This window comes from Hypanus sabinus, chromosome 8 (assembly GCF_030144855.1).
Source record: "Hypanus sabinus isolate sHypSab1 chromosome 8, sHypSab1.hap1, whole genome shotgun sequence".
Taxonomy (NCBI): Eukaryota; Metazoa; Chordata; class Chondrichthyes; order Myliobatiformes; family Dasyatidae; genus Hypanus; species Hypanus sabinus.
The window spans coordinates 149,029,678-149,055,240 of record NC_082713.1 but is presented as its reverse complement, the minus strand read 5'-3'; the positions used below and the strand labels follow the sequence as shown (position 1 = coordinate 149,055,240).

The window sequence follows — 25,563 nt, the reverse complement described above, 5'->3', positions numbered from 1 at the left end:
ATAGATTCAACAGTGGCTGGATGGGAGATGCCAGAGAGTAGTGGTGGATAATTGTTTGTCAGGTTGGAGGCCGGTGACTAGTGGTGTGCCTCAGGGATCTGTACTGGGTCTAATGTTGTTTGTCATATACATTAATGATCTGGATGATAGGGTGGTAAATTGGATTAGTAAGTACGCAGATGATACTAAGGTAGGTGGCGTTGTGGATAATGAAGTAGATTTTCAAAGTTTGCAGAGAGATTTAGGCCAGTTAGAAGAGTGGGCTGAGCGATGGCAGATGGAGTTTAGTACTGATAAGTGTGAGGTGCTACATTTTGATGGGAATAATCCAGATAGGACATATATGGTAAATGGTAGGGCATTGAGGGATGCAGTAGAACAGAGTGATCTAGGAATAATGGTGCATAATTCCCTGAAGGTGGAATCTCATGTGGATTGGGTGGTGAAGAAAGCTTTTGGTATATTGGCCTTTATAAATCAGAGCATTGAGTATAGGAGTTGGAATGTAATGTTAAAATTGTACAAGGCATTGGTAAGGCCAAATTTGGAGTATTGTGTACAGTTCTGGTCACTGAATTATAGGAAAGATGTCAACAAAATAGAGAGTACAGAGAAGATTTACTAGAATGTTACCTGGGTTTCAGCACCTAAGTTACAGGGAAAGATTGAACAAGTTAGGTCTTTATTCTTTGGAGCGTAGAAGGTTGAGGAGGGACTTGATAGAGGTATTTAAAATTATGCAGGGGATAGACAGAGTTGACGTGGATAGGCTTTTTCCATTGAGAGAAGGGGAGATTCAAACAAGAGGACATGAGTTAAGACTTAGTTGGCAAAAGTTTAAGGGTAACATTAGGGGGAATTTCTTTACTCAGAGAGTGGTAGCTGTGTGGAATGGGTTTCCAATAGACGTGGTAGAGGCAGGTTCGGTATTGTCATTTAAAGCAAAATTGGATAGGTATATGGACAGGAAAGGAATGGAGGGTTATGGGCTGAGTGCGGGCCAGTGGGACCAGGTGAGAGTAAGCATTCAGCACGGACTAGAAGGGCCGAAATGGCCTATTTGCATGCTGTAATTGTTATATGGTTAACACATGAAGAAACCACTTAGGATTCTCCTTCACCTTTTAAGGCACCCGCAAGGCTTCTTTTAGTCATCCAGATTTCTTCCTTATGTGTTCCCTTGCATTCCTTATTCTTCATAAAGCCCTCATTTGCTCCTACCTGCCAATACCTGGAATGTAGTAATCTGTATAATCTTCCTATTTCTGGCCTCGCTAGTATGTGCCATGGGTAGCAATCCTCAGATCACAATCCTGGAGGTCCTGCCCTTTAATTTAGCATTCAATTCCCTGAACTCACTTTGGAGAACCTTGTCACTCTTCCTACCTATGTCATTGGTCCTACATGGACCACGACTTCTGCTGTTCACCTTCTCACTTAAGAATGCTGAGGTCTCGATATGAGATACCCTGGACTCTGGCACCTGGGAGGCAACATACCATTTGGGGATTTTGTTCTTGTCCATAGAGCTTGCTTTCTGTTCCCTAACCAATGAATTCTCTATCACCACAGCTGGCCTCATCTCCCCCTTTCCTTCTGAGTCAGTGTCACTTAGTGACAAAGACCTGATCACTGTGACTTTCCTCTGCTAGCTCATCCTCCCAACAGTATCCAAAGTGGTATACTTGTTGGTAAGGGGGATGGCCACAGGATAATTGGCACAGGGTATTAACCCCTTTCCCTTTCCTGACCATCCTATGTCTCACATCTTGGATATAACTGCCTGTCTATATGTCCTATCTATTACCCACGTAGTGCTCTGACTGAGCCAGAGTTCATCCAGTTCCAGCTCCAAAGTGGAGTATTAGAAGTTGCAGCTTAATTTATTAGGTTGTAAATTCATTTTTAGTGCTTTAGAAATTGTAGAAATTGTGGAAAAAACTGAATTCCAGAACTGTTCCAATATGGAACAGGACCAAAACATATGTGTCAATGTAGCTGTCTCAGCTTTACATCTATCACAACAACTATCAATGTTTTTATAGTTATCAAATATTAGCTATCAATATTTTAGACAATCTCTCCTTCGCCAAATAGTAATGGTGTACAATTTTGAATTGAATCAGTGAATGAAATAACAATCAAGAACAAATCAAGAGGTCTATGAGCCAGTCCTCATTAGAGGATCAGAGGTGGAGAGGGTCTGCAACTTTAAATTCCTCGGTGTTTTTATTTTGGAGGATCTGTCCTGAGCCTAGCATGTAAGTGCAATTCTGAAGAAAGCATGCCACTGCTTCTGTTTCCTTAGGAGTCTGTGAAGATTTGACATGACATCTAAAACTTTGACAAACTTCTATAGATGTGTAGTGGAGAATATATTGACTGGTTGCATCACAGCCTGGTATGGAACCACTAATGTCCTTGAATGGAAAATCCTACAATAAGTAATGGATGCAGCCCAGTCCGTCATGGGTAAAGCTGTCCCCTCCACTGAGCACATCTACATAAAATGTCACAGGAAAGCAGCATCCATCAACAGGGACCTCCACCATCCAGGACATGCTCTCTTTTCTCAGCCTTCATCAGGAAAAAGGTACAGGACCGTTAGGACTCACACCACCATGTTGAGGAACTGTTAGTACCCCTCAGCTATCAGGCTTTTGAACCAAAACGGATAACTTCACTCAACATCACTTGCTCCATCTCTGAACTGTTCTCACAACCTATGGACTCATTTTCAAGGGCTCTTCACCTCATGTTCTCAATTTTTTGGGGGGTGGAACTTATTTATTTATTTATTATTATTTCTTTCTTTTTGTATTTGAGTAGTTGTCTTTTGCACACTGGTTGAACACCCCAGTTGGTGTGGTTTTTCATTGCTTCTATTATGTTTGTTACTCTATTATGGACTATTATGGATTTGTCAAGTATGCCAGCAAGGTAATGAATCTTAGGGTTGCAAATGGTGACGTATATGCACTTTGATAATACATTTATTTTCTTCTTTAAACTTTTTGAACTTCGCTTTTTTCATCTAAATGATCTATCCTAGTTTTTGAGATTTTAAGACATAGATCCTTCATTGCTACATGACCTTTAATGTCTCCCGATTTATTGTATTTTCTCTCACCTTGTTGCACCTCCCTGAATGCATCATCTTGCACAGTTACAGAGCACTACAGCATAGAAACAGACCTTCAGCCCATCAAGTCCGTAGTAAACTGTTATTCTGTGTAGTCTTATCAGCCTGCACATGGAACATTGTACTGTTCCTATAAATGTACCTATCAGAATTTCTCTTAAATGATAATTGAACTATTACACCATTAACCTTCACTTCAGCTGGCAGCTCATTCCACACTTGCAACACCCTCTGAGTGAAGAGTTGTTTTGTGATTTGTGAGTATTGCACGCTATATGTCTGCAGAGAAGGAAATGAGTATTTAGGTTGGTTGGTATGCTGCCATTCAAGCAAGCTGCTTTGCCCTGGATAATATTAAGTGTTTTCAGAATTGTTGCCACTACACATCATGGTCCTGACATGTGCCTTGCTAGCAAAGCTTTGAGTGTCAAGTAATGAGTTACCAGCCTCTGACTGGCTTTGGTATCCATTGTATCTATGTGGCTGGTTTAGTTATTTTTGTGAGCAATGATGACACCAGGATATTGATGTTGAGAGAGTTGAGGAAAATAATGCTGTTACTTGGTCAGGTATTTAGTAGTTGAAAATGGGCATTGTAAGATCTTTCCTGGCACATGTGGTACTTATCACTTATCAACCCATACTGGTCTAGGTCTTTACTGGATGAAGGCAGTGACTACTTCATTTGTGGAGGAGTTGGGAATGGATTTGAATACTATGCAGTCATTAGCAAATATGTCCAATTTTGATACTGGAGAGATGCAGTATCAGTCATACAGTACAGAAGCAGGTCCTCGGCCCACCAAGTTACCACAAATTCAATTTTATTACCTCTGCATTCTCATCAATTCCCCCCTAGATTCTACCATTAAAGGAGTTTACAAAGGTCAATTAATCTACCAACCCATATTGGAGATGGAGATCAGGATTGGGTTATTGGAGTTATGAAGCAGCATCTATGATCAAAGCATCTATGACTAATAGCTATCTAAAGGTGGTTGGGCTTGGAATAAATACAGGCATGAGGAACTCTTATAGTGAGGACCTGGGGCTGGAATAAGCCACCATCTTCCTTTGTATAAGGTGTGAAATTGGGGTGTTTTCAATTTGATGCCAATTGACTTGTGTTTTACAAGGGTATTCTGATTCTGCCTTGATATTAAGGGCTGCAGTCTTCCCTTACCTCTGTTATTTAGTTCGCTGTCTATGTTTGGACCAAAGTAGTGATAGGATCTGCAGATGAACAATTTTGATAAAACTCTTACTAGGATACAGTTAAATTTGAATAAGCCACATGGAGACACTATTAACAACAGCTTTCATCACTTTGGTGATAGAGAGACGGCTATGTGATAATTAACCAGATTATATTTGCCCAGTTCTTTGGTGCCTGGTTTTTCAGCAGTCAGATAGATGTCAATATTGTTATTGACTGGACCAGTCTGATAAGTGTACAGGAGTGCAGTCTTGGAACAACTGAAGGCATTTATGAAAGAGATTCCCACAAAGAGAAAAGGGCTGGTTGCTAAATCCAGAGGTCTTTGATTGATAAGGTGCATAGAGGGCAGGATATATACTATATATGAAATACACATAAATATATACATATACATGAACGTACATGAATTCCACCGTGACAGGATCTCCACCACATGGCTAAGATCAAAAAGTGACACAGTTTGCTAAAGACTTAACTTGTCATACTCCATTGGACAAGCAATCAGTTGCTCTGGGCTGATATGGTGTGTAGTCTTGTAATATATCTTCATTTGGATATGTATTTGCTGTGTTACTTTGCATTCTGAACATATTATAATATATGAAAATAAAGCAGGAAAACTTTGTTTTTAAATTTACATTAAAGCATCATGGTTTGGAATTGCCATTTTAAAATAATTTCTAATAAGGCAGTCTGATAGGATCAATCAGTTCATCAAAATATTATTCTAAATATGTAGAGATTGTAAGGTACATAGAAATTGTATGTGTGTATATATAGGCGCCCTGAACTCCCAGTAGAGTTGTTGGGGTGCCATCATAATAAGATTTTTGCACCGACCTTTTTGGTGATTGCTCATCATACGGCGTGTCTTGGGCATCTGAAACCCGGCGGAGCCTATTCCTCTCCAGGTTTTTTTTGAGGTTGAGTTGCTAGCTCAACACTCAACTTAGACACGGATGGAGAGTGTGCAAGGGAGCTGGCTGGATTCGAACTCAGGATCTCTCGTCACAAAGTCCAGCGCTGATGCCACTACGCCACCAGCCGGTAGAAATATGTACAAAATTACAAAATAAAGCAATGTATTTACTCAAATATATCTAGTATATTCAAGAACCTAATTCTTTTGAATATAGAACTATATATATGAACATACTACTAAATTGTAGGAAATAACTTCTGGGAGATGTAAGAATAATAGGAATGCCATTACCTTGAAGTTGGTCAGTAATCTCACTTGTTAGCTTTTCTTATTATTGCAACAATGTTGGGTCAAAATATTGTCACCTCTTCACATTATTGGAGCACCTTAACTATGTGAGCGACCATGGTTCAAGATGGCATCTCACCATCTTCTGTATAGCAACTGGAGAAAGGCAGAATATGCACTATATCATGGGAGCATATTTTGGAATCCAATAGTGGGCTCCATATATAAGCTGAAGAGTTGAACACAATTATTACAACTGAAACATCTACCAAGGTACTGTTCAATTGGTTGGAGCCAGTAACATTTGTTGAACAGGAAATTGAAGAAAAATAGTTTGTTTTATCATATTTTAATTAATATCATAGCTTTTAATTAACTTGAACACAATGTGGTTTTCATTAAATATATTATTACTTATTATTAAAAAGTTATTTGACTTTATCATCAAAGGCACATAGAAATAGTGGAAAAGGCTTTATGCCATTAGGTCAGCATGTGGGTGGAGTCTAAATTTCCACTGTAAGCTGCATTATTGCTGCTGTGAACCATTTTGCTTCATGGGATGGTGGCAGCAACAATAGCAGCAGCACATTGTGAATCATGCAGCTGCAAAAGTCCAATTGCAGACATTCTATGAGAGCTGATTGCAAGACATTGGCCCAATCTCCAACCATGACTTCTTGTTCAAATAAGATAAACTGAAGTTACCTCAGACTGAAAAATATTATTTTTTTCAGTTGAAGTTAGGTTTAGAATAATAACTTTGTGATCCTGTTCTCTGTGTCTTTGGTTGCAAAGAAATGTTAATTTTAAGAAAAATGCGCATGATTTAATCACACGTGATTTTCTTTGTATTTTGGGCAAATAATCTTCCCAAAGCACAGAAGTAGAAAATTAGCTGCCTATTGTGCACCTTACCCAACTATGCTCACAATTGACTTGAGCAGGTAGCTGAGTGTTTGAAAGAAAAACTACAAGTGAAAATTACAATGAAGTGTTGAAAGATCGAGATAAAGTGGATGTGGAGAGGATGTTTCCTATGGTGGGGGTATCCAGAACCAGAGGACACAGCCTCAAATTTGAGGGGCAACCTTTTAGAACAGGCATAAGGAGGATTTTTATTTAGCCAGAGAGTAGTGAATGTGTAGAATGCTCTACCATAGACTACAGTGGAGGCCATGTCTGTGGGTATATTTACGTCAGAAGTTGATTGTTTACTGATTGGTCAGGGCATCAAAGGATATGGTGAGAAGGCAGGTGTATGGGATTAAGTGGGATCCAGGATCAGCCATGGTGAAATGGCAGAGCAGACTCGATGGGCTGAATGGCCTAATTCTGCTCCTATGTCCTGTGGTCCTACAAGTGGAATGCAAAATGTTAGATCGTAATTGTGCAAATATTTGTTCTTGATTATTATTTCATTCAATGTTCAATTTTTTATTATTCTTCCTAAAGATTTATTTTGTTTTAATTACAGATTCTTGATGGTGTTGATTTGTTTGATCTTCAGTGTGCTATCTACTATAGATTATTATGCTGATTTTGCCACAGGATCTCTTTTTTGGATGGTAAGTACAGTAATGGTTGACATGTATCTGGCATTATGAGACATTGTTTAGGCTGTCTGATATTCCTTTCTACTAAAATATATATAAATAAGAATTGTGGCTTCAGTAATTGGCAGTCATTTCCACCATTCATTTGGAAATCTGTCTGTTTCCATGAACAGCTTTATTTGTAGATTTTACTATTCCAGTTATCCAACAGTAGAGGGCTTGAAAGAGGGATATCAGGTTATTAATTAAATTTGGCAATTGACTTCTGTCTTAACTTAGACATAGAAATTCAAATTCATTTAGAGGAAAATTTATTGGATATAGATTATTGTGTATGGTGCATAAATGAGAGAAAAGAAGCATATGTACTCAAAACATAGTTATTTTTTATGGCAATAGTTATTAAATCATTGTGGAAAAAGGGCAGATAAGCCAGACAGGTTCTCCAGTTTAGAAGTGATCCAATTTCAGGGCAGTGCTCTGTTTTTGCTCCATGAAAGAGACAAAATGCTATAGACTCCAATGGCATGCACAATCCTTCAGTGACTTCATGTTTTCCACTTCCTGATTTCCTCTACACCTAAACTCAAAGATGCAACACTAAGGATGCAACACATGGCTCTGGCATGGAGAGAGTGAAGAGCATAAAGTTCCTTGGTGTGTACACAACTGACGATCTAACCTGGACCCACAACACCTCCTCACTAGTCAAGTAGGCACAGCAGTCTCTACATTCTGAGGAGATCGAGGCATGTAAGGCTCTCCGCCCCCATTCTAACAAGAACTAGATTGCAAAGATTACAAAGGAAAGAGGAGAAAAATAAGTAAGAGATGTCAAAGGAACAGTTTATTAAAAGGGTGCCAAGTATGTGGAATAGATTGGCTGACTATCTTCGTTGGTACTCAACACTCCTCTCTGTAACTGGACCTTGGACTTCTTAATGGAAAGACCCCAGTCAGTCTGAGTTGGCAGCAACATCTCAAGCTCCATCACACTGACCACAGGTGGCCTCCAAGACTGTGTGCTACTGACTCACATCTGCACTGTAGGATTCAGCCCTAACAGCATTAACAAATTCGCTGATGATACTAGTGGTTGGCCTCATCAGCAACAATGATGAGTCGGCATACAGAGAGGGGGTACAGAGACTTGACAAATGGTGCTAGAACAACAACTTGAGTCTCAATGTGGACATAAGAGATGAGTGTGGATTCCAAGAAGGCACCAGTCAACCACTCTCCATTGCACATCGATGGCTGTACCGTGGAAAGTGTGAAGAGCACTAAGTTTCTTGGTATGCATATTACAGACGATCTAACCTGGAACAACAACACCACCTCACTAGTCAAGTAGGTGCAGCAGCATCTACACTTTCTGAGGAGACTGAGGCATGCAAGGCTCTCTGCCCCCATTTAACAACTTCCTACAGGAGCAACACTGAGAGTGTCCAGTCTGACTGCATCATTGTGTGGTACGGAAGTTGCGAGACCCTACAGAAGACAGGAAGAAACTACCAATAGGATAATCAGGGTCTGCCTACCTTTGTGACATTTTTGAGAAGTGTTGCAGATGAACTACTCAAAGCATTGTTCAGGATCCCCACAATCTCTTTGACCCACTTATGTCAGGCAGGAGGTGCAGAAGCATCAGGACTAGAATTAGTAGACTGGGTGACAACAACTTCCCTCAGGCTGTGAGACTAATGAATACCCTGCAACCACTGAGGACTTGTCATTCGGAGAGTGAGATATTTACCGTGCAGTGCTTTACTATGTACATGCATTTTGAGCTATATTAACTTGTTATAGTATAATATTTTGGTTTATGTGCTGTGTGTGATATATGTTGTGTGGGTGCACCATGGTCTGGAGGAATGTTGTTTCATTTAGTTGTAAATATGCACAGTCGGATAACGTTAAACTTGAACTTAACTGTCAGAAGGCAAAGAGTGGGAATAAGGAAGCATTCCTGAGGAAGAGTCTTGGCCCGAAATGTCGACTGTACTTCTTCCTATAGATGCTGCCTGGCCTGCTGCGTTCCACCAGCATTTTGTGTGTGTTGCATAAGGATGCCTTTTCTGGTTGGCTGCCAGTGACTAGTGATGTTCCTCAGGGGTCAGTGATGTGACCACTACTTTTCACATTATATAGCAGTGATCTGGATTGACAGAATTGGTGGCTCTATTGCAAAGTTTGCAGGCAATGCAAAGATAGGTGGAGGAGCATGTAGTTTTGAGGAAGTAGAGACTCAGATTAGGAGAATAGTCAATGAAGTGTCAGATGGAATACAGTGTGGGTAAATGTATGGTCATGTACTTTGGTAGAATGTATAAAGTTGGTGAACTGTTTTCTAAATGAGGAAATCAGAGGTGTAAAGGGACTTGGGAGTCCTTGGGAGCCGTCTCCACTTCCTGAGGAGACTGAGATCCTTTAACATCTGCCGGACGATGCTGAGGATGTTCTACGAGTCTGTGGTGGCCAGTGCTATCATGTTTGCTGTTGTCTGCTGGGGCAGCAGGCTGAGGGTAGCAGACACCAACAGAATCAACAAACTCATTCGCAAGGCCAGTGATGTTGTGGGGGTGGAACTGGACTCTCTGATGGTGGTGTCTAAAAAGAGGATGCTGTCCAAGTTTCATGCCATCTTGGACAATGTCTCCCATCCACTCCATAATGTACTGGTTAGGCACAGGAGTACATTCAGCCAGAGACTCATTCCACTGAGATGCAACACTGAGCGTCATAGGAAGTCATTCCTACCTGTGGCCATCAAACTTTACAACTCCTCCCTCGGAGTGTCAGACACCCTGAGCCAATAGGCTGGTCCTGGACTTATTTCCACTTGGCATAATTTACTTATTATTATTTATGGTTTTATATTGCTATATTTCTACACTATTCTTGGTGCGACTGTAATGAAACCCAATTTCCCTCGGGATCAATAAAGTATGTCTGTCTGTCTGTTGTGCAGGATTCCCTAAAAGTTAACTTGCAGGTTAAGATGTGATGAGGAAGGAAAATGTAATGTTAGCAGTCATTTCAGGAGGACTAGAATATAAATATAGAAGAATAGAAACGAAGTTCTGTGGGTGTGATAGAGACTCCCGGATGGTATGTTGCCTCCCTGGTGCCAGGATCAGGGATGTCTGGGATCACATCCATGGCATTCCCAAGGGCAAGGGTGAGCAGCTGGAATATGTCTCAGTACATTTTGGCACCAGTGATATAGGCAGACAAGGTGAGGATGTCCTGAAGAGAGATTTTAGGGACTAGGGAGCAAGTTGAGAAACAGGACCTCCAGGATAGTAATCTCTGGATTGCTGCCTATGCCATATGCCAGTGAGGGTAAGAATGGGATGATTTGTCAGGTGAATGCATGGCTGAGGAACTGATGCAGAGGGAAAAGGTTCAGGGGTTCATTGGGATCATTTCTAGAGAAGGTAGATCTGTACAAAAGGGATAGGTTATACCTGAATCTGAAGGGGTCTAATATCCTTGCAGGCAGGTTGGCTAGAGTTGATCAGGTGTATTTAAACTAATTTGGCAGGGGTATGGGAACTGGAGCGATAGTGCAGAAGATGAAGTAGTTGGCTTACAAACAGAAGTAATCTGTAGTGAGACTCCTAGCAAGGAGAGGCCGATGATAGGGCAAAATTGCAGTCAACAGGATGAGTTGTAACGTGAAAAGGTGGACAAATCGGAAACGGTGAATACAGAACTGAAGGTGTTGTATTTGAATACGCGCAGTGTATGGAATAAGGTAGATGAACTTGCAACATAGTTAGATTGGCACATATGATGTTGGAGGCATCACTGAGTCATGGCTGAAGGAAGATTATAGCTGGGAGCTTAATGTCCAAGGATACATATTGTGCCGAAAGAACAGGCAGGAAGACAGAGGGAGGCATTGCCTTGTTAGTAAAAAACTGAAATCAAATCTTTAGAAAGAGGTATCATAGGGTCAAAAGGTAATGAATCATTGTGGATAGAACTAAGGACCTGCAAGGGTAAAAATAAACTAATGGGAGTTGTATACAAATGCACAAACAGTAGTAAGGATGCGACTTACAAGTTATAATGGGAGATAGAAAATGCTTGCCAAAAGGGCAATGTTACAAAAGTTATGGGGGACTTCAATATGCAGGTAGATTGGGAAAATCAGATTGGAGATGGCTTTTTAGAACAGCTCATGTTTGAGCTCAAAAGAAGTTCTGGATTGGATGTTGTGCAGTGAACCGGAATTGATTAGAGGTAAAAGAGCTCTTAGGGGAAAGTGATCAGAATATGATCGAATTCTCCCTGAAATGTGAGAAGAAGAAATTAAGGTCAGATATATCAGTGTTGGAGTGAAGTAAGTGGAATTGCAATGGTATGAGAGAGAGGAGTTGGAAAGCATTTAAAACCAACAGAAAGCAACTAAGTATGTCATTAAGAAGGTAAAGATGGAATACAAAAGTAAGCTAGCTAGTAATATTAAAGAGGATACCAAAAGTTTCTTTAGAAACATGAAGTGTAAAAGAGAGGTGAGAGTGGTTATCGGACCAGTGGAAAATGATGCTGAAGAGGTAGTAATGGGGGACAATGAAATGGTGGATGGACTGAATAAGTATATTGCATCAGTCTTCAAGGTGGAAGACACTAGCAGTATGGTGGAAGTTCCAGATGTCAGGGGTCAAAGAGTGTGAAGTTACCATAACTAGAGAGAAGGTTTTGGGAAGCTGAAAGGTTTGAATGTAGATAAGTCACCTGGACCAGATGGTCTACATCCCAGGGTTCTGAAAGAGGTAGCTGAAGAGATTATGGAGGCATCAGTAATGATATTTTAAGAATCACTAGATTCTAGAATGGTTGAGGAAGACTGGAAAATTGCAAATGTCTCTCCACCCTTTAGGAAGGAAAGTCAAAAGAAAGGAAACTATATGCCAGTCAGTCTGACGTCAGTGGTGGGAAGATGTTGGAGTCGATTGTTAAGGATGTGATTTCAAGGTACTTGGAGGCACATGATAAAATAGGACATGGTTTCCTCAAGGGAATGTCTTGCCTGACAAATCTTTTGGAGATCTTTGAAGAAATAACAGGCAGGATAGACAAAGGGGAATAGATTGATGTTGTGAACTTGGATTATCAGAAGGCCTTTGATAAGATGCCACACATGAGGCTGCTTAACTAGCAATGGTCCCATGATATCAAAAGAAAGATTCTAGCATGGATAAAGTAGTGGCCGATTGGCAGGAGGCAAAGAATGGGAATAAAGGAAGCCTTTTCTGGTTGGGGTCCGATGGATATTGGTGTTTCAAGGGGGTCTGTGTTGGGACCAATTCTTTTTACGTTAAATGTCAATGAACTGGATGATGAAATTGATGGCTTTTGTGCTTGTGGACAATATGAAGATAGGTTGAGGGGCAAGTAGTTTGAAGAAGAAGACAGGCTACAGAAGGACAGACAGATTAGGAGAATGGGCAAAGAAATAGCAGATAGAATATAATGTCAGGAAGTGTATGGTGATGCACTTTTGTAGAAAAAATGATAGGATTGACTATTTTCTAAATGAAGAGAAAATATAAATATTTGAGGTGCAAAGGGACTTAGGAGTCATTTTACAGTCTTTTCTAAAGGTTAGTTTGCAGGTTGAGTCTGTGGTGAGGAAGGCAAATGCAAAGTTAGCATTCATTTCAAAAGGATTAGATTATAAAAGAGGTATAATATTGAGACTTTATAAAGCACTGGTGAGGTCTCACTTGGAGTATTGTGAGCAGTTCTGGGCCTCTTAGAAAAGATATGTTGAACCTGGAATAGGAAACAAAGGAGATTCATGAAAATGATTCCAGGATTGAGCAGCTTGTCATATGAAGAGTGTTTGATGGCTCTGGACCTGTATTCACTGGAATTCAGAAGAATGAGGGGTGACCTAATTGAAACTTAACGAATTGTGAAAGGCCTTGATAAAGTGGATATGGAGAGGATGGTTTCCTATGGTGGGAGAGTTTAAGACCAGAGGATAAAGCCTCAGAATAGAAGGATGTTCTTCTAGGACAGAGATGAGGAAGAATTTCTTTAGCAAGAGAGTGGTGAATCTGTGGAATTCTTTGCCACAGGCAGCTGAGGAGGCCAAGACTTTATGTATATTCAAGGCAGACATTTCCAAATTGGCCTAGCACTTGGATGGTTCCAACCTAGCTCCTGGTAGATAGGCTTTGAAACAACTCCACTCTAACTTTTCTCTGCTCTGCTCTCTCCAACTGCGCCTCTGACTCCAACTACGTCTTCAACATGCCTCAACTTCACTCCAGGCACTTGAACATGTCTCGACCACAGTCCGACTCTGTCCACACCAACATGCCTTGATCCTGGGATCAGCCTCACCTTCACTCACCTTAAGGTGGCGCTACCAAATGTGGCGACAGCTTCTGGTAGTCAAAAAGATAAGAAATCTGACTAAAAACATCACTAAAAATACCTTTTATGTGGTATATTGTGTAAGTTATCACCGCAAACAGTGATGACGTTAGTGATAGCGAGTTGAGATCGGGGGATGAGCCGAGTTTGTGAGATGTTGCAATTTCGTTGCGGATGAAGTTCTGATACTTGTACAGCCAGCCTGGATATGAGGTTGGATTGCTCTGGGTGCCAAGAGAAGTCAGGGCCCTGACAGAGAAGTTCCAATGGTCATTCAACTGGCCCAAGTACGAACTTGGACCGCTCTGGTTGCTGAGCTGACCTGAAGACCTTGAGAGTGGCTTCGGGTTGGGCGACAGAATCTGGGCCTGGAATGAGTCAGTGGCTGGTGAAATCTGGGCCCTGAGTGAGTCACTCAGCAGTGAAATCTGCGCCCAAGTTGAGTCACTGGCTTGTGTGGTCTAGCCCAGAGCCTTTTGCTGCAGTTCGGTCCTAGTGTGAAGTACGATTCACTGTTTAGGCAACTTAAAATCCGGCCAAGATCGGAGGTGAGTGCCAGTTTCACATGCTCTCTACAATCTTAACTCCTCTCTCCAGGGCACCAAGGCCTTTTGTTGTTCCATCTTTGCGTTAATGCAAATACTGGCCCAGGGAGTCAGTCAGGATGAGAACATTTCACACGCATTCTGCAATAGTCACTCCTCTCTCCATGGCGCTGAGGCTATGAAGACAGTCCCAGTTGTTGTACTGCATAACCACTACTATAATGAACTGTTAAGTGAGATGTTGAACCTGCCCCAGGCTTCTCCAGGGATCGGATCTGAGGACTCAGTTTTGGTTTAGAATGATGTTGTTCGCTTCAGCTGTTTGCATGATTTTAATTTTTTTCTTTCTCTTGCACCTCGAGTGTTGGTCTTTTATTTTTTAATATTCTTTTTTTTTCTTTAATTGAGTTCTTTTGGGCTTCTTGCTTTGTGTCTATTTGTGAGCAAGCAAGTCTCAAGATTGTCTAATTTATTGATAGTAAACAAATCTTGAATTTAGTTGTATTTCTTGTTTTGAAAACTGCCAGTAAGCTGTCGCCCACCTTCAGTAGCATGATCTTAAACCAAATCAGATGGTCTACACCCCAGTGTTCTGAAAAAGGTGGCTAAGTAGATTACGTGGAGCCATTAGTAATGATCTTTCAAGAATTAATGGATTCTGTCATGGTTCTGGAGGACTGGAAAATTGCAAATGTCACTTTTGGTGTTCCACAGGGGTCTGTTTGGAATTGCTTCTTTTTATGTTATACGTCAATGATTTAGATGATGGTATTGATGGCTTTGTGGCCAGGTTTATAGATGATGAAGATAGGTGGAGGGGTCTTTGGTGAGGCCTCACTTGGAGTATTTTGAGCAGTTTTGTGTCCTTTATCTAAGGAAGGACGTGATGATGTTGCAGCAGATTGAAAGGAGATTCACAAATGATTTCAGGATTAAAGGACTTATCATAAAATATAGGAGCAGAATTAGGTCCTTTCGCCCATCGAATCTGCTCCGCATTTCATCACGGCTGATCCAATTTTCTTCTCAGCCCCAAGCTCCTACCTTCTCGCTGTATCCCTTTATGAACTGACCAATCAAGAATCTATTAAATGCTGCCTTAAATATACATAAATACTTGACCTCTAGAGCTGCCTGTGACAAATAATTCCACAGATTCACCACTCTGACTAAAGAAATTCCTCTGTACCTCCATTCTAAAAAGATGCCCCTCCATTTTGAGGCTGTGTCCTCTGGTCTTAGACTCTCCACCATAGGAAACTTCCTCTCCACATCCACTCTATCAAGACCTTTCACCGTTCAATAGGTTTCAGTGTGGTCACCCCCTTATTCTTCTGAATTCTAGTGAATACAGGCCCAGAACCATCAAAAGCTCTTCTTTTGACAAGCCATTCAATCTTGGAATCATCTTCATGAACCTCCTTTGAACTCTCTCCAGTTTCAGCACATCCTTTCTAAGATAAGGGTACCAAACCTGCTCACAACACTCCAAGTGAGGCCTCACCAGTGCTTTATAAAGTTTCAACATTACATCCTTGCTTTTATATTCGAGCCCTATTGAAATGAATGCTAACAATGCATTTGCCTTCCTCACTACAGACTCAACCTACAAATTAACCTTTAGGGAATCCTGCACAAGGACTCCCAAGACCCTTTGCACCTCAGTTTTTGCATTTTCTCTCCATTTAGTAAATAGTCAACCCTTTCATTTCTTCTATCAAAGTGAATGACCATACACTTCCCAACACTGTATTCTGTTGGCCATTTCTTTGCCCATTCTTCTAATTTAGCTAAGCCCTTCTGTAGCTTCTCTACTTCCTCAAAGCTAACTGTTTCTCCACCTATCTTCATATCATCTGAAAACTTTGCAACAAAGCCATCAATTCCATTATCCAAATCATAACATAAAAAAATGGTCCCAACACAAATCCCTGTGAACACCACTAGTAACCAGAACCCAACCAGAAAAGGCTCCCTTTTTCCCACTCTTTGCCTCCTGCCAATAGGCTGCTGCTTTATTCATGCTTGAGTCTTCCCTGTAATACCAGGGGCTTGTAGCTTGTTGAGCAGCATCATGTGTGGCACCTTCAAAGGCCTTTTGAAAATGCAAGTACACAACATCAACTGATTCTCCTTTCTCTATACTGCTTGTTATTTCTTCAAAGAATTCCAACAGATTTGTCAGGTAAGATTTTCTCTTGAGGAACCCATGCTGACTATGGCCTAGTATAACATGTGCCTCCAAGAACCCTGAGACCTCATGCTTAACAATCAACTCCAACATCTTTGCAACCACTGAGGTCTGACTAACTGGCCTATAGTTTCCTTTCTTCTGTCCATCTACCTTGAAGAGTGGAGTAATTCTTGAAATATCATTACTCATGACTCCACAATTTCTTTTGCCACCTCTTTCAGAACTCTGGGGTGTACACCATCTGGTCCAGGTGACTTGCCTACCTTCAGACCTTTCAGTTTTCCAAGAACTTTCTCTCCAGTTATGGTAACTTCACACACTTCATGACCCCTGACACTTGGAACTTCCACCATACTGCTAGTGTCTTCCACAGTGAAGACTGATGCAAAATACTTATTCAGTTTGTCTGCCATTTTGTTGCTCTCATTGCTACTTCTTCAGCATTGTTTTCCAATGTCCAGTATCCACTCTGACTTCTCTTTCACTCTCAGGTATGTGAAGAAACTTTTGGTATCCTCTTTAATATTATTGGTTAGCTTACTTGGAACCAGTATGGTAGAGCTGAGGATGAGCCAGCAGATTTACAAGAGATGATGGATGTAACAAGAATGTAAGGAAGGGCAAGCCAATGATTGGATACAAATGCAGGCAGAGCTAAGAGTCAGATTGTACCACGGAGGCAAAATTCAAAAGGGCAAAGAATGCAGGGCAAACTTGCTGTACTTAAATGTGTGTAGTATTTGGAATAAGGTGAACGAACTTGTGGTGCAATGAGAGATTGGTTGGTATGATGTCGTGGGCATTACTGAGTCGTGGCTGAAAGAAGGCCATAATAGGGAGCTTGCCATGAAAAGATATACTTTGTCTCAAGAGAACAGGCAGGAAGGCATAGGTGGTGTATGGTTCTGTTGGTAAGAGATGGAATTACATCTTTAGAAAGAGGCCAGAGTTTGTTGAATATTTGTGGGTGGAGTTTAAAAAAAACTGCAAGGGTAAAAAAAGCCATTATGGGAACCACATAAGGGCCTCCAAACAGTAGTCAAGATGTAGGGCTGGAATTGCAAAGGGAGCTAGGAAAAGTATGTAATAAGGGTAATGACACAATTGTAATGGGGGATTTCAATATGCAAGGGTATTGGGAAAATCAGGTTGATGTCGTTTGCAAGAGAGGGAATGTGTTGAATACCTACAAAATAGCTTTTTAGACAATCTTGTGCTTGAGCCTTCTCGGGGAATGGCTATCTTAGATTGGGTATTGTGTAATAACCCAGATCTTATTAGGGAGCTTAATGTAAAGGAACCCTTAGGAGGCAGTGATCATAATATGATTGAATTCATACTTCAGCTTGAGAGGGAGCATAATATGATTGAATTCAAACAGCAATTTGAGAGGGAGAGACACAAGTCACATATATCAGTATCGCAATGGAATGAAAGGAATTACAGAAGCATGAGAGAGGAGCTTGTCGAGGAGGATTGGACGATGATACTGGTGGGGATGATGGGAGAGCAGAGATGGCTGAAGCTTGTGGGAATAGTTCACAAACTACAGGATAAATATGTTTCACAGAAGAAGTTCTGAAATGGCAGGGGAGGCAACCATAGCTGATAAGGGAAATTGAGGACTGCATAAAAGCCAAGGAAAGGGCATATAAGGCAACAAAAATGAGAGGGAAGATGGATGATTGGGACACTTAAAATCCAACAAAAGGCAAGAGAGCTATAAGAATGGAAAGATAAAATATAAGGGCAAACTAGCCAAGAATATAAAGCAGGATACCAAAACAATTTTTCAGTTCTATAAAGAGTAAAAGGGAGGTGAGAGTTGATATTTGGCCACCGGAAAATGATGCTGGTATGTAGCAATGGGGGACAACGAAACGGCAGATGAACATAATGGGTACTTTGCATCCGTCTTCACTGTGGAAGATACTAGCAGTGTGCCAGAAGTCTGTGAGTGTCAGGGAGCAGGACTGAATCCCATTGCTATTACAAAGGAAAAAGTGCTAGACTAACTCAAAGATCTTAAGGTGGATATGTCACCCGGGCCAGATGGAATACATCCTATAGTCCTGAGAGAGGTTTCTGAAGAGATAGATGCATTGGTCATGATCTTTCAAGAATCACTTGAAAGAATCACACAGTTCCAGAGGACTGGAAGATTGCAAATGTCACTCCACTCTTTAAGAATGGAGGAAGGTAAAAGAAAGGAAATTATAGGCCAGTTAGCCTAACCTCAGTGGTTGGGAAAGCGTTGGAGTCTATTATTAAAGTGTGGGGTACTTGGGGTACTTGGAGACTTTGGAGATTTATGATAAAATAAGTCAAGGTCAGCATGGTTTCTATAAAGGGAAATGTTGCCTGACAAATCTGTTAAGAGTTCTTTGAGAGAGTAACAAGCAGAGTGGACAGAGACTGTTTCGCTGAACACCTACGCTCTGTCCGCCAGAAAAAGCAGGATCTCTCAGTGGCCACACATTTTAATTCCACGTCCCTTTCCCATTCTGATATGTCTATCCATGGCATCCTGTATTGTCAAAATGAATCCAAACTCAGGTTGGAGGAACGACACCTTTTATACCGGCTGGGTAGCCTCCAACCTGATGGCATGAACATTGACTTCTTTAACTTCCGTTAATTCCCCTCCTCCCCTTCTTACCCCATCCCTGACATATTTAGTTGTTTGCCTGTTCTCCATCTCCCTCTGGTGCTCTCCCCCACCCCTTTCTTTCTCCTGAGGCCTCCTGTCCCATGATCCTTTCCCTTCTCCAGCTCTGTACCACTTTCGCCAATCACCTTTCCAGCTCTTAGCTTCATCCCACCCTCTCCGGTCTTCTCCTACAATTTCGCATTTCCCCCTCTCCCCACTACTTTCAAATCCCTTACTACCTTTCCTTTTGGTTAGTCCTGACAAAGGGTCTCGGCCCGAAATGTCAACAGAGCTTCTCCCTATAGATGCTGCCTGGCCTTCTGTGTTCCACCAGCATTTTGTGTGGGATGTCATTTACTTGGGTTTTCAGAAGGCACTTGATCAGCATGGATAGCAGAATGACTAACAGGTAGGAGGCAGTGAACGGGAATAAAAAGGGCCTTTTCTGTTTGGCTGCCAGTGACCAGTGGTGTTCTTCAGGGGTCAGTATTGGGACAACTACTTTTCACATTGTTTGTCTATGATTTGGATAATGCTGTTGATGGTTTTGTGGCAAAGTTTGCAGATGATACAAAAATAGGTGGAGGGTAGGTAGTGCTGAGGAAGCAATGCGATTGCAGAAGGACTTAGATAAATTGGAAGAATGGGCAAAAAGTGGCAAATAGAATACAGTGTTGGGAAATGCATGATAATGCATTTTGGTAAAAAGGAATAATAGTCCGGCCTATTATCTAAATGGGAGAAGGTTCAAACATCAGAGGTGAAGAAGGACTTGGGAGTCCTCATGCCAGACTCCCAGAAGGTTAATTTACAGGTTGCGTCTGTGGTAAAGAAGGCAACTGCAATGTTGACACTTATTTCAAGGGGGATAGAATATAAAAGTAAGGAGATAATGCTGAGCCTTTTAAGAATACTGGTCAGGCTGCACTTGGAGTGTTGTCAACAATTTTGGGCCCCATATTTCAGAAAGGATGAGTTGTCACTGGAGAGAGTCCAGAGGAGGGTCACGAGGATGATTCTGGGAATGAATGAGGTTAAAATATGAGAAGCATTTGGCAGCCTTGGGCCTCTCTTCACTGGAATTTAGAAGAATTCGGGGGATCTTGCTGAAACCTACCAAATGTTGAAAGGACTAGACAGGGTGGAAGTGGAGAGGATACTTCCTGTGGTGGAGATATCCAGAACTAGAAGGCACAGCCTCAAAATTGAGGGGCAACCTTTTAGAACAGGGGTAAGGAGGAAATTTTTTTAGCCAGCCGGTAGTGAATCTGTGGAACGCTCTGCCACAGACTGCGGTGGTGGCCAAGTCCGTAGGTATATTTAAGACTGAAGTTAATCACTTCCCGATTGGTCAGGGCATCAAAGGATATAGCAAGAGGGCAGGTGTATGGGGTTGAGTGGGATTTGGGATCAGCCATGATGGAATAGTGGAGTAGACATGATGGGCTGAATGGCCTAATTCTGCTCCTATCTCTTACGGTCGTATTACCAGTTCGACGGAATCTTAATAGGGTCTAAGAAGAGACCCGATAGTACTAATAAAGCTAAACTTCGGAGCGGTCATCCAATTATATTTTAGTTCTTGTGCTTTAAAGTGATTTCAGGTGACTTTACAGTTAGTAGAAAACCATAATCTCATCAAATGAACAAATGACGAATTCACGTCAGTGGTGTGTAATAGAACTAACTTTTTCTGAACAGTCTTTCACTTCCACATTCACTCGAGGTCATTGCCAAATTTAAATGATGATTCGTACCCTCTGGACTCTCTCATGAATTCAGTTTGTCCTGCACTTTTGTAGTTTGATATGCCAATGCTAAGGTTCGATGCAGCCGAGTGACAAGATGGAAGAGGGAAGGTAAGAAACAAGGTGCCCAAGCAGGGAGGAAGAAAAGTCAGGAATTGGCCAAAAGAAACATAAGTCATTTGCATTTTATATTCTTCAACATGGGATTCCGAATTACTAGGTCATGATCTTGCAGATTTAGGTTTCTAAATCACTGCTTACTTTATACAGTAGTCCTGTTTTTTTGGTGTCTGGTTGTGTTGTCTGGTGGGCAATACAACTAGAAAATCTACGATAGGTCATAGCAGATAGATTTCTTTCATAATAAAAATATAGGAATTATTCCCATGTGTTCTGATAAAGGGTTTCAACCTGAAGCATTGAATGTTCATTCATTACCATAGATGCTTTCTGACCTAGTGAGCTCCTCCAGCATTTTGTGTGTGTTGCATGGGAATTATTTATGTTCATTTTCTGATCAATCTTTAGTTGAATCTGTCTTTTGAATTTTACTTTTCTATCTTACAAATGCCAAGTGAACATATACTGTACACACATACTCTATGAATGCTTTGACCCTGCCTTCTGCTTGTTTTCACATCATTATATTTTACAAAATTGGCATTTTTGCATTGCATACATTTTCTTCATAATACATCCACTATTATGGATCAAAGTGTGAATAGTTGCACTGTTGTCACCAAGAAAATGTGGAGTTTCTTAATGGCGTGCAGAATCCTGTTCCATTAAAGTACAATTGTATAGCAAATCGCTTGACAAGATACACTTCTACAATGTCTGCACACTGCATTAATAACAGATCAAATGACTGAATATGAGATCACAATATGACTGAAACTTGTACAGTTGTGAGTTCTATTCAATTTTATGGAGATCCTTTATTTGTCACTTGTATATCAAAATATTGAAACACACAGTGAAATGTGCCATTTGTGTCAACGAACAACATGGTCTGAATATGCGCTGGGGGCGCCGGCACCAACATAGTATGCTCACTACTAATCTCAATCTATATGTCTTTGGAAATTGGGAGGAAACTGGAACACTCAGAGGAAACACATGCAGTCATGGGGAAGACTTCTTGCAGACAGCGCCAGGACTTGAACTCTGATTGCTCTCATTGTAACAGGGTTACGCTGACCGCTATGCTACCTTGCCACCTATCTTGTAAGCAGCTGGAAGAGGACGAGTTCTGACTTACCAGGAGGAGTTGACATCACATCTGTACTACACGGTCTGGTTCATTTTGTAGATGGGAACAAATGCCTTTTTTCCCTATCAAATGCTCTTCCTGTTTAAGAACCAAAGATCAGTTGAGGTGGTGGAATAACATAGAAAAAAAATGTCTGCTTATATGTTTTGATCACAACACTATCCAACTATTGGATATTTTAAATTTTTTTCTTATTTAAGAAAATTTAAAAAAGAGATTATTTAAAACTGACATTTTTGAATGAAAGCAATATGTTGGATGCATGCATGCTTTATAAAATACAGGTATAAGTTTTTGGTCTACCTTTGGGAATTAACATTTCAAACGTGTTTTTGCATTTAATATTTATCACATGCTTAAATTATTTCTTTAACAAGAACCAGCAAGTATTGTGATCAAGTGTAGGGGCAGAGTAGATGGTAGTATGATTTAGCAGGAGCTTTCCAAATTAACGTTACTATAAAAACAAAGTGGCAAAGATTTCTGATGTAGGCTTTTGTGACTTTTGGATATGTAATCTATTTCAATTACAGCAAATCCAAAACCCACTGCACTTTCAATGTTATTGCTGCATCAAGTTATTCATTAAATGATTGCAACAGTTTTACTTCAAGCATTCAGCCAGAAATCCATTCCAAGGATTGCTCTTTCCTAGCTTGAAGTCTCATCTTTGGAGTCCTGAACGTATGTAGTATATTTCCAGTTTGGACAAATTTTGGGCTTGCCCTTTTGAATTGATTATACCTGGGAAATTATGACATCTAAGCTTATTTTGAGACAATTTTAGAAAATATTCACTGATTTCTGCTATTTCTTCGATTAGCTGAATGCATTTATTTCCTCATGGTATCATGCTATTATGAATTGTCATTTGTTGCCACTAGAGGGGGATATTGGTCCAATTTTATGCAGCAATCCTTGTGTAATAACAATTTTGCAGGTTGAGTCATATGTAGCATCTGAGCACAGAAACAGAACCTTCAACCCACAATGTACTAATCCCTTTCCAAACTCTCGGAGCTTCTTTGATGCTTCAAATGCTCATCTAAGTACTGGAATTTAGTGAGAGTACTGACCTCTGCCAACCCCTCGGATAGCGAGTTCCACAATCCAAACATGCACTGGATGAAAAAATGTCCATGAATCTCTTTTCAATCTCATACTGCTTAAAATATATCAATGTCCTCTGGTCATAGCCATCCTTACTAAATTACCCCATCTGTGCCTCTGATAATGTTGTATTCCTTTATCCACTCCATACACAAAAAATCCCAATCTCTAATGGCTATCATTTTCCATCCCAGACAATATTATGATGATTATCCTCTGTATCCAATCCAGTCAGTCATATCTTCACATGATGTGACAACTAAAACTGCCCACGGTGTTAGATGAGTGATCTGATAAATGAGTTTTTGTACCATACCTTTCTGCTCTTGTGGTCTGTGCTCCAAATAATGAAATCAAATATTTCAGATGCCTTCCTATCCATCTTATCTATCTAATCACTATTACATGTAAAAAATCAATAAGGATCCCAGCACTAATCCCAACTCTACACCACTACTCATAGGCTTACTATCACAAAATCTAAGTCAAGCAATGGAATCATTCAATTTCAAGAAACTGATGCATTACAAGTTAAAGCAGCAGGGACTTAATATATATTTGTAGGATCTTGGATGTGGCATGTTATTGTAGCAAGTGGTTCTGCAGCCTTATGGTTCCAGGCTTTTTGGTGATTGTTCATTGTACGCTGTGTCTTGGGCATCTGAAACCTGGTGGAGTCCATCCCTCTCCAGATTTTTTTTTTTAACAAGGTCGAGTTGCAAGCTCAATACTCAACCCAGGCACAGATGGAGAGCGTACAAGGGAGCCGGCCGGATTCCCCCCGAAGTCCAGCGCTGATGCCACTATGCCACCAGCTGACATAAATATATCTGTGCATATGACAATAAGTGAAAACTTTGACTTTTACTTCCAGAATTGGCTCTTTATTTTCTTCCATCGAGGATTTGACCTTGACAACGTGATTAAGTAAATCGGCATTCAGGTTCATTTATTTATCGCATCGTTTGCATTAACGACCGAAACAGCCTCAGGATGCGCTGGGGGCAGTCCACAAGTGTTGCCACACATTCCAGTGCCAACTTGGCATGCCCGCAATGTTCAGCAGAACATCGTAAGCAGCAGCAGCAGCAACAACAACAGAACAACAGCAACCAAGTAACAAGAGCAAAAGGAAACCACTTTCCTATCTCCTATCCACTCATCCACCCACTCTCACACACAGACAGTCCTGCAACCTCAGCACAAGCCGCCTCCACTCGTGGACTTGAGATGCTCAGCCTCGACTTTCAGACCTCTGATTGACCTTTAGTTTCTGATCTTCCGTTTACATCCCAAGATGGGACTCTGACCTCAAGACGTCAGGACCTTGAAGTCTAGGTCTCAACTTGCGTACCTAGTGGGTCACTGGCCCTCATCCCTCCTGCCTGCACAGACCTCCAGTCCCAGGGCTTGATGACCTCGGGGAGGAGGGGTGGTTTCGCTGACCTCGGGGAGTCTCCAGCCCTTGTCCTTGCTGGCCTGCATCTACACCCCTGCTGGTTCAAAATCTGTCCATTGTCCCATATCCACGTCACTGGTTCAAACACAGAGTGCGGAAGCACATGTTTAAATGCCGAGTCATAACAAACCAAATCAAGGTAGGTTTTTCATATTTAATTCTATTTAAACAACAGACTTACTTTTCACATAACTCCACATAAATATATAAACCTTACAATTTTTATGGCAGTATATTGGGCTTAGATACCTTGATGTAATAACACATGACATATTTGATCACGAAGAGGAGAAATTGCTTTCCAATCATAGCCAATATATGCCCTGATCTGTCTTTATTATGAATCCTAACAAAATATCTCTGTAGGTAGAATGGGTACAGACAAAATGAATGGACTGCTCTAGATGATCTTTTTGGTTGTAGAACTCCTGCTCCATAAGTTTGTGACATTGATGGCTGTAAGTTTCATCTACTTAGGTTGGTGGCCATGAATATAACAAAAGTGCTTGCAAATCTTCAACCTCATTTGAAATTCACCCACTTCAAACTAGCTAATGGATAAGAATCTCACCACTTGAGTTGCATATATAAATGATAAGAATTGGTTCATTATAGTATCAGGAGGAAGAATGATATGTTTGTAATTACTTCACAAGTATCACCTAGGTAGCAGAATATTTCCTCCGTGGTCTACTGGCACATATTTTATCAATGGAAGTAATCAAAACCAGGAGCTAACATAACACAAAATTGTGCTGGTGTACCTTCAGGATCAGTGTGACATTAAGCAGTATGACAGATTGATTTGATTATCATATTACTCTCGTTAAAAAAAAAATTAGCTTCGCAAGACAATGGCTAACACAAGCAACTTGTATGGATAAATTATCTGGATGAATATTGAGACACGCATCCCCAGTTAGTCTGTGCTTTGTCACTTGCAAATAGATGACACTTGTTTAACTGTTTAATAGGATAAGTTGCTTAAAGCCATACCACAAGTTAACTTTTATATGTTTTTATTAAGGTCAGGTTTATCATCTTTGAGGATCAGGCATAAA

General features: G+C 40.8%; 1 protein-coding gene across 1 annotated transcript in view; it reads left to right on the top strand.

Moving 5' to 3' along the window:
- LOC132398577 (potassium voltage-gated channel subfamily KQT member 1-like) overlaps positions 1 to 25,563 on the top strand; it is a 526,812-nt gene that overhangs the window by 49,440 nt on the left and 451,809 nt on the right. The window contains exon 4 of the mRNA XM_059978218.1: positions 7,049 to 7,139. Within this exon, the coding sequence (XP_059834201.1) occupies positions 7,049 to 7,139 (91 nt within the window). The remainder of the gene's footprint in view (positions 1 to 7,048; positions 7,140 to 25,563) is intronic.